This window comes from Rhinolophus hipposideros, assembly GCF_964194185.1.
Source record: "Rhinolophus hipposideros genome assembly, chromosome: 7".
In the NCBI taxonomy this organism is placed as follows: domain Eukaryota; kingdom Metazoa; phylum Chordata; class Mammalia; order Chiroptera; family Rhinolophidae; genus Rhinolophus; species Rhinolophus hipposideros.
In genome coordinates this window covers 50654043-50668727 of record NC_138053.1, presented here as the reverse complement: position 1 = coordinate 50668727, position 14685 = coordinate 50654043, and the positions used below count along the sequence as shown (strand labels likewise).

The 14685-nt window shown below is 33.1% G+C and overlaps 1 protein-coding gene across 2 annotated transcripts in view; it reads right to left on the bottom strand.

Moving 5' to 3' along the window:
* AP3B1 (adaptor related protein complex 3 subunit beta 1) overlaps positions 1 to 14685 on the bottom strand; it is a 223026-nt gene that overhangs the window by 60705 nt on the left and 147636 nt on the right. For both annotated transcript variants that reach the window (XR_013993671.1, XM_081054083.1), the window contains exons 21-22: positions 10474 to 10546; positions 4410 to 4516 (exon numbers count right to left, since the gene is read on the bottom strand). Coding sequence is in view for 1 of the 2 variants with exons in the window: in XM_081054083.1 (XP_080910209.1) it covers positions 4410 to 4516; positions 10474 to 10546 (180 nt within the window). In the remaining variant the exon portion in view is untranslated. The remainder of the gene's footprint in view (positions 1 to 4409; positions 4517 to 10473; positions 10547 to 14685) is intronic.

Sequence of the window (14685 nt, the reverse complement as noted above, 5' to 3'; positions counted from 1 at the left end):
CACTGAACATTGGTTTTTATAATTTTTGCCAGTGTCACATGGAAAATGATTCTTTGAATTTGTATTTATTCATTACTACTACTACTAAACATTTTTCCATGTATCTATTATCTATATTTTCCCTTCTATGAGTAATGTTTTTATTTTTGTCCATTTAAAAATGTTTTATTCAAGTACAATAAACATACAAAAAAATAAACATATCTTAAGCGCAAAACTCAATGACTTTTTTCATAAACGGAATACACCCCTGTACCAGCATTTAGATGGAAAAAAACATGACACTATCAGCACTCCAGAAGCTCCTCTTGTGTTCCTTGCCAATCATTAATTTTTCTAAGGGTAATCACTCTTCTGACATCTAATAGCATAATTGTGCCTGTTTTTGAACATCTGCCGATTTTTCATAGTAATAATTTGTTTTAAAAAGTTAATTAGTATTTATTATAAAACACTTTAATATTACATAAAAGAAAGCAACAAATCATCCAAAAATAAGTTCACTTAAAATAATTACTTTTAACCATGAATGGTTAAAAGTATCCATGGATGGTCAGAATGGATGTAAGAATGGATGGTCAGAAATACAGAGAAACAGACAAGTTATCCTTGTGAATGGGATTATAATCTTACTTTAATTGAAGAAAAAGAAACTAAAAAAAAAAAAAAACTAAAATAGAAAACAAAGCTCCAAAACTTCAAATAAATGTTCTTTGAGCATATACAACCCATTAAGAGATTTGAATCTCATTAAAAACAAAAACAAAGGCTGTTTCAATTTTGCATATTATTGATTCATTTCCTACTAATGAAAAGTGAAATGATTAACATGAATCCCTTCATCCTTTCCTCTCCCTACCTATTAGGTTTGATTTCTTATATTATTTTTATTGAACATTTACACTTAATTCTGTGACTGTCATTTCCATTGATATTGATTCTGAATCATCCTTTAATTGGCTTGACTAGAGTAATGCCCCCACCCCCATTTTATCTTTAAAGGTGAACTTAGTTATTTTCATGTTTGAGAATATCTATGTGTAGCATTTATAAAGAAAGAAAACAATTTCCTTGGCTTAGAATTTCTTTCCTTTACAAAGCTGTAATGATAATGTAACAACAAAAAATAAGAACAGGAAGTACTTAGTGCTTAATATGCACAAGGCACTGTTATAAGCATTTCATATATGTGAGGTCATTTAATACTAGCAACAACCCAATGAGATACCGTGTTTCCCCGACAATAAGACCTCGCTGGACCATCAGCTCTAATGTGTCTTTTGGAGCAAAAATTAATATAAGACCCGGTCTTATTTTAATATAAGACTGGGTCTTATTTTAATATAAGACCCGGTCTTATGTAATATAAGACAGGGTATAATATAATATAATGAAATAAATATTATAATATAATATACTAGGACTTATATTAATTTTTGCTCCAAAAGACACATTAGAGCTGATGATCTGGCTAGCTCTTATTTTGGGGGAAACATGATAGGTAGCAGTATTATCTTTATTTTACATATGAAAAAATCTGAGGCACCAAAAGGTAAACTGACTTGTCTAAGGCCACTCATTTTGTAAAGTGGCAGAGCTCTGATTTGAACTCAGTCTGGCTCAAGAGCCTTTGCTTTTAACTACTACATTACACTGCTTGGAATGTTTGCAGTTGGCACATGACTGGGGGAAGGGACAGTAAAGGACGCTACTAACTTGAAGGGGTGAAGGCAAGGGACGACAGATGCCCTGCAATGAACAATAAAAACTATACTGTGTTCCTCACAACTTTCAGTTGTCTTGTTGGACATTCATGAGGTGAAAACTCGTTTGAAAGTACCTGATCCTAGAACACTTTACATACAAGTACGAAGGAATTTTCTTGCGAGGTTTCAATATACTAGTTTTCCAGGAATGGAACTACCAGAGAAACTATGTTTTGGAAATTTGTACTACATGGCAACATGACAGCCCACAGCATTTGAGTTGCTAAGACAACACACCTGTATCACTCTGCAGTTATAGTTGCCACATCCATGCGCACCAACATCATTTAACTACTTCATCACATTTCTAGTGTCGTCATGGTCAAGAATTTATATATCAATGTAATAATACTTTATGATAAATTACTCTTATTTCTTCTTTCTATTCAATTAGGGCAACATGTTGGTTTTAAAATTATGGATGTTCTCTTATCTATGAATTTCATTTCAGGATCCAAAAGGCTCCTATATGTATAGAGGTCCCAAACCATTATACAAGTGTTGTAATTTTTAAGGGTTTTTCTTTTGCTTTTTCCTCTGATGTCTTTAGTCCACTTCTTTCTAAATTCAAACAATAATGAGAAAACCTACAATTTGGTTGATTCATCTTCTTTCTTAAGTATTATTTGGAGGGCTGGAGGTGAGTGGGATTAGGAGCGATGCCATTCTGCATCAGAACATTCAGTTTACTTCTACAGTTTCCCCTTGTGAAAGTTCTACTCCTTTCCTTATTTGCTTGTTGCTGGTGGACTTCTGGTTGCCATTCTTATTGCTACAATTTGACCATTTTGTTAGCTTTTGGGGATGAGTGTTGTGTCCTGCTTCACTCAGCCGTATCACCTGGCAGTCCTTTTTTGTACACTCTTTGGATGGAGTGTGTTTCTTTTCCTTTGAAGAGACCATCCCAATATTTTCCTTAGTACTAAAAGTATCAATTACTTTGTGAAGAATGGAAATTTACTACGAGCTTTTCTAATCTCAACTGTATTCTTCTTATAGCTAATAAAGTAGAAGACCCCTACTCGGGGTCCATTATCACATATATCACTTCCAAACATTAGTATTTATTGAGTGATGACAATGTGCCAGTCATTGTTCTAAGAGCTTTACATTTATTATCTCCTGAGTATCATAACAATCCTATGAGGTAGATACTATCTTCAGAGGAAACTGGAGTGCAGAAAAGTCACCCACCAATTTGCCCAAGGTCACACAACCAGTAAGTGGCAAAATAGGGATTTGCACCCCGGTCACCTGGGGTATCAGAGCCCAGCGTGTTTATCCACTACCTTACTGCCTCCCACGTTTTTTAGGGGCTTCCTTTCCCCTCAAGGACTACTTCACTACAGATGTTCTGATGACCACTTCCTCTTTACAGCCTACCACAAATGCTCAATAAATATTTACTTCTTAAATAAATGAAAGACCTAACTGCTTATTTTCACTGTTTTCCCCTCCCCCACCCCATATCTTTTAATGTGCCTTTTCCTTTTAGAAACAAGAGTAAACTAAAATCCCCAATACTCTTTTCTGAGTGGTTAAAGATAATTGCATCTTATAAATAAAAACATTATAAGCATAATAGTTTTCACCTCTACTTTCTAAGTGAGCTGACCAAAGCTGAGCAAAAATGCATGAAGCTCTTTCGAGTATTTCTTTGCATGGCCTTGGTATCACATTTGCTTTGGGGGGGGCGGGCGGTGAAAGGTGAGGGGAGGTTTGGAAATCATCTACAAGAACTAGGTACTCCTCTTTCCCACTTCTGGCAGAAGCAGCTCTATGCTCCCTGGCAGCTCAGATCACCAATTATGTGCCCTGCCATCCTTGGGAAACAGGGACATATCAGATCTATTCCAGCTACCTGTGCTTCCATCAGAACTTACTGTTCTATCTCTTAGTTTGTCAGATTTCTAACACAAATTAACAGGAGGTCAAGCATATCAACAGAGTACACATCCTAGGCAGCATGCTTGATTTAGAGTGAAAGGTTTGTGGATATAATATGCTGACATAGAAAAAGTGACTGCAGTTTCAGACACTATGACAGGCTGATGGTTTTGGCCTTATTTTGAGATAGGCAAGCCTCTTGCCTCCCTCCAAGTCACACCCCAGAAGTAACATTAAAGAATTTTTTCAGAGACACCAAGGAATGTAAATCAATGCATGAAGATAACATAAAGAGAAATACAATCTTGAATTTGAAAATGAAAACAGGTATTTTTAGTAGCCTATGGTTAAAAACAAACAAACAAACAAACAAACAAACAGCATGGTAGAAAAAGAATGATTATGGGAATGAAGTCTGTTAATGTAGACAATAATTCTTTATGGCAGAATTTATGTATATCAACTAACTCAAGGTGGCACAGAACCCTTATATATTACAGATGTATAACAGTATTAGAGAAAAACGTACACATGACAATTAAATGCAGATAATAAACAGAAGTAAATTGAGATGATAATGGTTTGGGTAGAGCAAATTAAAAAATATCCACAAAATTTAAAGGTCAAATATGCATTCAACTTGTTAGAGAAGGCACTGTCAAGACTAAGAATCTACTCCAATTCTTTGTATTTTAATAAAAATGATGCAATGGCATCATTTGAAAACTGAGCTAACGTATTTTGAAAATTACTTACACTTATGACTGATGAAGAAGTTGACAAATTTAAACCTTCAAGATCAGCTATTAAACTTGGAGAAAGAGCTGGTGTGGGAAGTGCAACTGGAGTGAATACTGGGTTAACTGCAAGAAAAAGCCCAAATTAGTAAATGTGCATGAAAATTTAATAAATATTAAAAGCAACATTTTAATTTTGTTAGTAAATCTAATTAAATTACTTTGATTAATAAATCTATGACAATTCTATTTAACATCTTGTTTTACTCAAGTTATTATCAAGTCATGGCAGTTGTTAGTCTTAGCTTTCAAAACATAATGGCAAATTGTATAACAAAATAAGGATATAAATATCTTGAGTAATAGTTTTTGAACATTTTTATGACATAACACTATCACTAATATTTATTATCCAGCTACTTCACTAAAAGAAAAAGGTAAAGAACCATTTTGTCAGACCAATATAAAGAATAACAATAACTTTCAAGAGAGTTCTCCAGTTGAGTTAGAAGTCTTAAAAGGGTGTTTAAATCCTTTCTCTATTTTATTCTCCTCTGTCATAATTACAGGGGCACAAGCTTTCTAATTCCCTTCTAATTATACTTTGTCAGTACAAGCTATGTGCTAGATAAAAATGTTTATTCATATACTCCTATGTACCAGAGATCAGATACTTGAAAATCTGAAAACCTTTTAAAATTGCTAATCTGATCATGTTACACCCTTCTTTAAGACTCTGCGTAGGCTCATAGCTGCCTATAAGATGAAAATCCAACTTCTTAAGTGTGCAAGGTCTCTATAATCTAGCCCAACACTGTCCAACAGAACTTTCTTTGATGATGGAAATCTTCTATAGATGAACATTTATAGATGAAAACTGGCGCTGAAAGTTTATCCTAAATTGGATTTGAGGCCAGTTGACTATGCTAAAGTATTTAATTAATGTATAAGAAACAAACTGACTCTATGTAGTTAAAAAAAAAAAAAATATATATATATATATATATACACACACACACACACACATATATGGTATACAGATTAAAAAGAGATACCATTTCCACCTATCAAATTGGCAAAGACAAGTTTTAAATAGAAAATCCAGCATCGGTAAAGGTATAAGGAATCTGGCAGGCTCAGACCAGTACTGTGTAAGTTGGTATAAGCTTTGTGGAAGGCAATTTTACACAATAGAATTCTTCAAACCCTTTGTCCTGGAAATTCTACTCCTGAGAATTTATCTTAAGGAAACAGTCATAGAGATAATGCAATAATATACTTATGATGATGTGTACTGCTTCACTGATTATGATAGCAAAAAAAAAAAAAAAAGTGGAAACAAGTTAAATTTCTAACAATAGTAAATCTGTTAAATGGAATTTATTACAACAATATAAAGGATAACCATGCAGTCATTAAACATGAAGTTGTTAAAGAATCTTTACGGCATGGAAAGGAATGTGTATGATAAACAGACAAAGAAGCAAGTGATAAAACAGTTTCTCAGTAAGATCTAATTTTGAGGAGCGGGGATATGCACATGAAAAGCATCTGAACTGATCTGTCAGAATGTAAACCCAGGGTAATTGGATTACAAACCCATTTTATTTTCTCCATTTTAAAAACTTTCTACAAAACGTTTTTTTCTTCATGGAAGTACATTTCATAAAGCAATTATATAATTATTCTTCTGATCAAAGTTTTGCTTTAAAATGTAAGAATAAGTAAAGTTTTTAACATGTAATAATTTAATATGATGTTACTGAACTTGTTACATGTAATTTGCTGCTGCTGCATCTTGGTTATCATCTCCATCTTCTCTAACCCTTATGCAAGGCTTCTCGTGTACCCAACACATTTTTAAGTGCTTTTACATTTATCAACTCATTAAATCGTCTTAATATTCCTAAAAAGTATGGCTATTATCATAATTTAAAGCAATTAAAGCAGGGAGATGAAGTAAGTTGCCCAAGGTTACACAGTTAGTAAGTAACAGAACTGGGACCCAAACCCAGACAGTCCAGCTCCACTGTCTTCTTAGCCACTCCACGCCACTGTCCCACTCCAATTTACTCAACAATATAATATCACATATCATAAAGCTTATCTGAAGCATGATTACCGGTGGCTAATAAAAATTTTTAAAAGTTTACAGTTGGTTTTACTAACATTGTAATTATATAGGTTTACATTTCCTATTTAAAAAAAAACACCAGAATATGATGGCTGCTTTATGATCATCCTATTGAGATGACATGGCACGGGGAACTAAAGGACATTTTAATTTCCAGAAATATAAAATATGTCTGGAAAAAAGAAATAGTGCTACTTCTAAGCCTCGTCTATTGTTAGGCCACATATTATCTTAGCATAAATACTTTCTAATGTATTATCAACTGATCTCATAAAAAGTCATATAATTTTATAATCTAAAGGAACTGTTGAAATGTTCAGCCATTCTTTTTTTCATTACATACATGAATAAAATGAAACACAAATTAACTCACTCAACTGATTAAAGCCATACCAGGGCCAACACCTGTATTTCTGATGACATCCCATCAAAAGATGCAATAAGGAAATATCAAGATACTTCATTCAAAAGCACAGAATGCTAATTTTGTAGAGCCAGTCTATTGCTAGAGTTGCTAACTATACTGCTTCTTTAGAGAAACAATGATTATGTCAGGGAGTAGGTAGCAAGCTCTTTCACTCCTCCATGCCTTTACTCTCCTTACTCTCTTCTCTTGCCTCCAGCTTCTTGGTTAATTCTTACTTATACTCAGGTTCAAGTGTTACACTCGGGTCATGCTAGGTGGGTTAGGTACCCCAATACCTAACAGCATATCTCTTTCTTATTTCATTTATAATGTGACAATCTAATTACCTACTTATTAATTAGGTTCTCCCATTATACTCTGAGAGGTTATAATGGGTTCTCTCATTATACTGAGAGGTTCCTTGGATAGAGACAATGTTTTATCCATTTAGAATCTTTAGCATGTAGCAGATTACTTTGATCATAGCAAATGTTCAATGAATGTTTTCTGAGTGAAGACATAGGTAAATTCAGGACTTGCAGTTTTCCTGATATGCAGTGGGTACCGAACAAAATAACCTTTGTGGATTATGATGTGCCTCTTACATAAAACATAAGCAATGTGTCTGCCCCACCTTCAAAATTAATCTGAGAACTCAGGCCACTGGAGATTGACTTTTTAGTTTTTGATCAACAAACTGCTTGTCATGGGCAATAAAGAACTACTGCAGGCTAAAAAAGCAGCATATGATGAAGTCAGTATTTTAAGAGCCATGATCAACAACAGTATTCTTCCAATAACACTCTACTTGTCTATATCTGTAAGCTCATACTACTGCCATAGGCCTTTGTAGCACTTTAATTTTTTTTTTCCCTCCTCATTTTCTCCCTATACTTTGTACCTCTATTACATCTCTTATATACAATGTTACTTGTTCAGGTACCTGGGTCCCTAACTAGATTTCAGTCTCTGGAAGAGAATGACTAAATTCTATTTATCTGTTCTAGCAGGTAGCAAAGTAACTTGCACTTAACAGACATCCATAAATATGGGCTGAACTGATTTGTTAGAGAGTTTCAAGTGTCATTTCCATAAAATATTTTTTAAGATATAGTTTTTGGATATTAAAAGCAAACAGAAATGTATACTATGTTGAGTTAAAATAAACATAAGTCGGGATGAAATTTCCCGTAAAATAAAACAAATCTTACATTGAAATTCTTAAAACTTAATATTTAAGAAAACCACTGTTTCTACATATAAAAACATGCTTTTTAAAAGAATCAAACAATAAAAATTATGTAATTTTACAGGTTTCTCTTTTTACCTTAGCTGCCAGGAAATCCAGAGTCAGATATAAGGAGAAAATATAATTAGTGCACTCTAGTACCTTGTAACATTTATTCTTAATTCCTTTTTAAGAATGCTTGACTGTTGTCAATTACAAAAGTTACATATGTATGTGAAATATTTATCACCACAGAAAGATATAAAATGTAAAGTAGTCTTTTATTTCTCTTCATTTCTAGTTTAGAACTATATTCCAAAGGGACTGGAGTTAACACACTATTGATTATTTCTTCTATAGCATTCCAGAAACAAATAATGTACAATCATGTTTGTGTTTGTGTGCAGGATACAGCTCCTCTTTTACTCCTTTTTTTAAAAAAAAATACAAGTGGAATCATGGTCTTTATGTATTATTTTTAAATGATCATATTTTGGATATATAACACCATAATTAACAGATAAAGATTAGCCCCATTTTTTTTTTTTTTAAAGATTTGGAAATCAGTGCTGTAACTATAGTAGTTTTTTGTGTTTTTTTTAAATTGGGGAACAGTGTGTTTTTCCACCGCCCATCAGCAGCTCCAAGTCAAGTTGTTGTCCTTCAACCTAGCTGTGGAGGGAGCAGCTCAGCTCCAAGTTCAGTTGCCATTTTCAATCTTTAGTTGCAGGGGGCACAGCCTACCATCCCATGGTGAGAAATGAACTGGCAACCTTGTTGTTAAGAGCTCATGCTCTAACCAACTGAGCCATCCAGCAGCCCCAAGATTTGTTAATGGTTATTATTATCTTCCTTGTTCTAACTGTATCATAATTAGGTGAGACATACAATAAACAGGTGATAAAAATATTTAAGGTAATTTCAGATAGTGAAAAATGTCATGAAAACAGTCAAGAGTGATTAGTGAAGGTGTGTGAGTGAAGGTGACTATTGAGGGGGAATTGGGGAGATACAAGGAAGCCTGCCATCAGATCTGGAAGAAATGTTCTTAGCAGGGGGAGCAGCAGAACAAAGGCCCTTGGCAGGAAAGAGCCTGGTGTATTTCAGAAAATCAAAGGAACAGAGCAGATAAGAAGGAGCAGGAGTCAGATCATCTAAGGTCTTAGAAACCTTGGAATATGGACTTTAAAATTAAGCCATTACATTAAAACAAGGATGGAGTAAGACCTGATTTTGCTAGTTTATCTGTAGGACAGATTCCTAGAAAAGAACTTCTAGGTCAAAAGGTGTGTGCAATTTACGTTTGATAGATGTTGCTAAAATGACTCCAAAAAGCTGCTCCTACTTATATTCCTATCAAAAACATGTAAAATGCGTGTTTCTCCAAATCTCAGCAATAATGGATGTTGCTTGAAAATCTTTGCCAATATGTGAAAAATTATTCAAATTTGGCTCCAATTTTATTTTACTTTCTCTATATTAAGTATTTCTCCATATCATACATTTTAATTTCTCTGTATTAATAATTTGCCATGCCTAATGGAGACAGTCCAGGTAAGTAACATAAATAGAACAGCTCTATGTTCTGTTTATAAGAATAAGACAATCTAACTATGAGAGTAGTTTAACAGTTATGAAATCTTACTTGTTGTTACTCATCTTCTAGAGCAAAACTACTACTACAAAGTCAATTCCACTACCTCTCTCATAATACAGGAGGATTTAGGGGAGATGATGAATATACATCTTTGCTCACTTCAGTGAGTATATTTGTAGGATTCCAAGTTCTTAGAAGTAAATTTGTTGAGACAAGGACTTTTTTGCAGTTAAAATATTGATAGGTATAGTCATATTGTTCTTCAAAAGCTTTGTACACATTTCTGTTTCTATCAAAAGTGTGGTAAGTGGAAGACGGTGGTGTTCTTTACATTTCCATTTACTTTCCTAATTCCGTCCCTCCTTAAATTATGCCTCAATCCCCATAACCAACTTTTAACAATGCAGAAGTTGTTATATAAGCATATTTATTTACTAAAACAAGTATAAATTACTAAAGTAAAAGATCTTAAAATGAAATTGGTACACTTTTATTTGACCAATTACAATTATTCAGGTGATACAAAACTGTATGCTAAAAAGATGAGAGAAAAAGATACTAATAGAACTGTTTTCTAAAATTTGCTTGCCTTATTATTCATCTATAAATCTTTCACAACAGATGTTAACATATTTTGAGACATGTAAATGAATGGTACCACAAAAATAAAAACAGTAGTACTAAACCCAGAAGAAAAAATTTAAATTTCAACACTTACAATCGTCTAGATCTAGAAGGGAAACATCTTTTGTAGCAGGACTTCTATCTTGCTTTGTTTTTTTTTCTTTTTCCTATAAAATAAGAAATATTTTATGTACTGTATGCTCTATTTTAAAATCTATGCAGTAGTCCTTACTGTTTCAACAAAACATTTGTCCTCTGCGTAGCCTTCCAAGAAAAGGAAAATCAAATAAAGCTTCCAGTTTTTGAATCAAATTTTTATTTTAGTTAGCATACAGTATTTCTTCTCCACCATGCAAACTGTCAATTATTCTAAAATATTTTGTATTTAAAGATTATAAAGGACCTTCAGAAGAAAATTTAATGGAAAATAATTATTTTATAATTAACTGACAACTTTTTGCTAACATGAAAACGTAATTTGATCCTTTGGTAGAAAGGGTATAAACAGTCTTGAAAACAATTTCTAAACAAGCTGATTTAAGAAAAAGAAACTCTCAAATAATATATTCTCTGCTTTGAGACTGTCAATGGCTCATGATAGGTTAGCCTTGCTAAGATGTAGTTTGTGACAGGCTTGTACCAGGTACTTCACAGTTCAACCCTGGGTTGTGTCAGACTTCTTTTGCCAAAAGTATTCATTAAAATCTATAGATGACATTTTCAGGCTCCTGCTCTTTAGGGTTGAAAAGAATTCATTTACTTTCTTTACTGTTTTTCAGTAAGTATTTCAAAACGTATGTACATATAACCAGGGTTTCTTCCAGCTCAGGTTTGCTTATTCAGTCTACTATATTTTTGAAACATGGATAACCATGGAGTAGAAAACATGTCCCTAAACCTGCACAGATTGCTTAGAGAATCAGAAAAAAATGTGTAATCTTTAAAGAAAACAAAAAAGGGTAAATTAAGTGCAGTACTGAATAGCATTATCAACAATTAAAGATCAACAAAGATTAGGGTGTTAGTAGATGTATTGGGGTCAAAGTCACTTATCTCTATACTTTTTTACATTAAATTTTCTCAAAGTAAAGCCCAAATCTGAAGATTTTGCTGAAGTGGTTTGATTGATTGATTCATTCATAGATGTATATAGAATTTTTAATATGTATCAGATTCTGTGCTAAGCAATGGAAGTAATACACCCAAGACAGTCACAGTCCCTGCCTTCAGATAATTTATAATCTACCAAAGGAGCTCATAGCTTACGGTTTACGTGAATTATTACAAAGATGTTTGAAGTCTTCCTCCAACCATGGAAAGGTATCACGAAAGCAAAAGGTCCATTACCATCATTTAAAGTCTACAACCGTGTTACAGCTGTTACTACAGTACACATACATGAACAAGAGTAATACATCAAATTATATGTTAGATAAGATTTGTAAATGATTTTAAGATCTGTTTGTTTTTCCCCTTATGCCAATCATCAGAAAAAATGTTTTCAAGGACCATACAACAATACTCATTCAAACACTAATAGAAAACATCAGCATTGATTTTCTTTCACAAAATCATTATTTCTGCCACTGAAAACTACAAATCATCTAGAAGGGTTTTTATTTTTTCATTAGTTATTTAAAAACATTTGCCCCTCTCTCCATACCTCAAGTGAATATCAATTTCTAGGACTTAGGTAAAAAAATAGAAGAAATGTTAGTTTTAAAGCTGAAATGTAAAAGTTACAAGTAACAAGAACAGGTTAAGAAAGAAAACGCCATCTCAACTAGAATATCATTCCTGTGAAGAAAAATGTGTAACAAAAAGAGCTTATTACCATGTGACTTATCAAAATGCCATGCTGAGCACAATGGGTGTAGCTTCCTATAAGCTATAATGGTGCATGACTGGCTTTACGGAACTGTAACCTCCCCACCTGAAAAATTAGAAACCTATCAAATCAAGATGAAGTTAAAGCTGGAGGCAGGTCTATACTTCATTTTCTACTTCACAGCTAAGAGTTTGTAACAATATCTATTAAATACACATCAGGTCAGGTACAACAGAGGACAGAGTTGCAAGAGAAACTGGTATAAAGCCTAAAACAGAAAGAAAAAAGGACAGACTTTCATTGACTTTCTGAGAACAGCAAATAAGTGGTGACTGAAATACAACATTAGCAATAGATAATGGTCATTTCTACTGAATTAAAAAAGCCTTGCATTCTGAATCAACGTTTTAAAAAGCTTCATGATGTGTTTGGCATTCCTCTCTTATATTTCATTTTTCATTTTAAAAAATCCATAGTAAGTTCAAAACATTTTCATACTTAAAGGATCTACTATAAAAATAAAAATCTGAATTCTAAACAAAGAAGTTAAGAGCCCTATTCTATCAAACATTTCTCCATTTGCAATTCATCTTGGTAATAGAGACAGAACCTGGGTAAATGCATATAGGACTTGAGGCAGGAGATTTTTCTTGCTCAATGCATAATTCATGTGCTCCGCCTGCAAAGTGTGTAAAATGAGAATTTCACACCGCAGCATGAGCCATGGAGCTGCAGAGAAAAGGCAGATGAAATCATATTTTACTGTGTGAATTTTATTTCTTACCCTCCCAATATTTATACAAAACCATCATTGACAAACCAAACACATTGACAGATCACCCACTGTTTCTATTGTGTTAGTACTTGAGAAGAGATCAGGCAGAAACACAGACAATTTGTTTTTGTATATTTTTTAAATAGAGAATTAGGTTTTTAACAGCTGAGTGACTGTATTAGACTTTTATAAGGACAACAGTAACTGATCTTAAAATCTCACTACAAAAATACCTAGTTATCAATTCATCATCCTCAAATCTCCATTTTGTTTCTATGGTATTCAATTATACACCTCAACACATCAACATTTTCAAAATGAAATACAAAGTCACAGGGTTAAGAAACCCTATTTATTTCATTACAAATAATAAATAAAATATCCTGGAAATCCTTATTAAGCTCAAAATACTACAAACAAAAATATGTAATAATAAATGTGCAAAGATTTTTTAAATGTATTATGCATGTTCATTTTCATGCTGTTTGAGGAAAAAAAGATCTGCCATGACAAGCATCAAATATGCTTCCTAAGAGGAAACCATTGTAAAGGATTTTGAAATTTAAAACTATGAAACAGGGTAAGCGATATATAAAGTTTGTCAACCCATACTGTGCTTAGAAATCAACAAAAATTCAAGGCTAATTTTCAGCCTCACAAGGCAAGGTATTTGCATGAAATAGTTTCAATTAGAATTACCAACCAAGGACAATTTAATGACTCTCTTGCCGTCAAGTCACCTAACAAATTTGATTTAAAAAAACCGGAGGCTGACACTTAACATTGTGCTTTAAAACAAAAGTACATTCCCAGCAAATTGAGATTTCTTTACAAGTGAGGAATTAGTCTAAACTGTTAAACAAATCTTCCTTACTAGATTACACCTACTTCAATAAGGAAGCTTGCTTAATGGCATTCACTTTTAGTTAAAGATCTCAATTGAAGTGAAATGATATTCTTTTCTGGAGAACTTAAAATATGAACTAAACTAGGAAAGATGCAAATTGAAAGAGGCAAGGCTTTGAATTGTCAGAAAAAAATAATTATTCTACGATATTCACAGAAGTTATATAATTGCAACACACATAAATACTTGCAAAAACACAAGTAAAACTTGTTTCCAATATCTCAAATAGAGCAGAAAACCATTCAGAAAATAGTTCCTTTCACTCTTATCCATGTTCTATCTCAGACCACATGCCAAACATCCTTTATCGCCAACTATTTGTGGCAAAAGAATTACTTCATGAAAAGGATTAGACTCAAATTAAAATATTTCTCCTGAAATATATTTCAGAAACAAACACCTACAAATAAAAATATGCTTGCCTATCAAAATAATTCTAACTGAAGAACAAGATAATTTTCTTCGGTCTTTACTGACAATATCTGATCTCAAATAAGAACATTTCCCAATCAATAATACAAACAAGCAAACATGACACCAGAATGTATCATTATAGTTTTGTGTCTTATGGATATGCTGGGGCATGGCGTTGAATGACAAACACTCCAGGAATGTAAACAATTCAACAATGGTTCTCAGCTTTCGACTGTCCATACACCATTCACATGAGTAATACCCTCTCATTAGTAACATTTTTTTATTCTGTATAGTCATTCTCAACTAGGAGAAGTGGAGGGAGCACCCTCTGATATAGGGCCACTTTCTCCTCAGCTTATATTTTCTATAATAAGAGAAA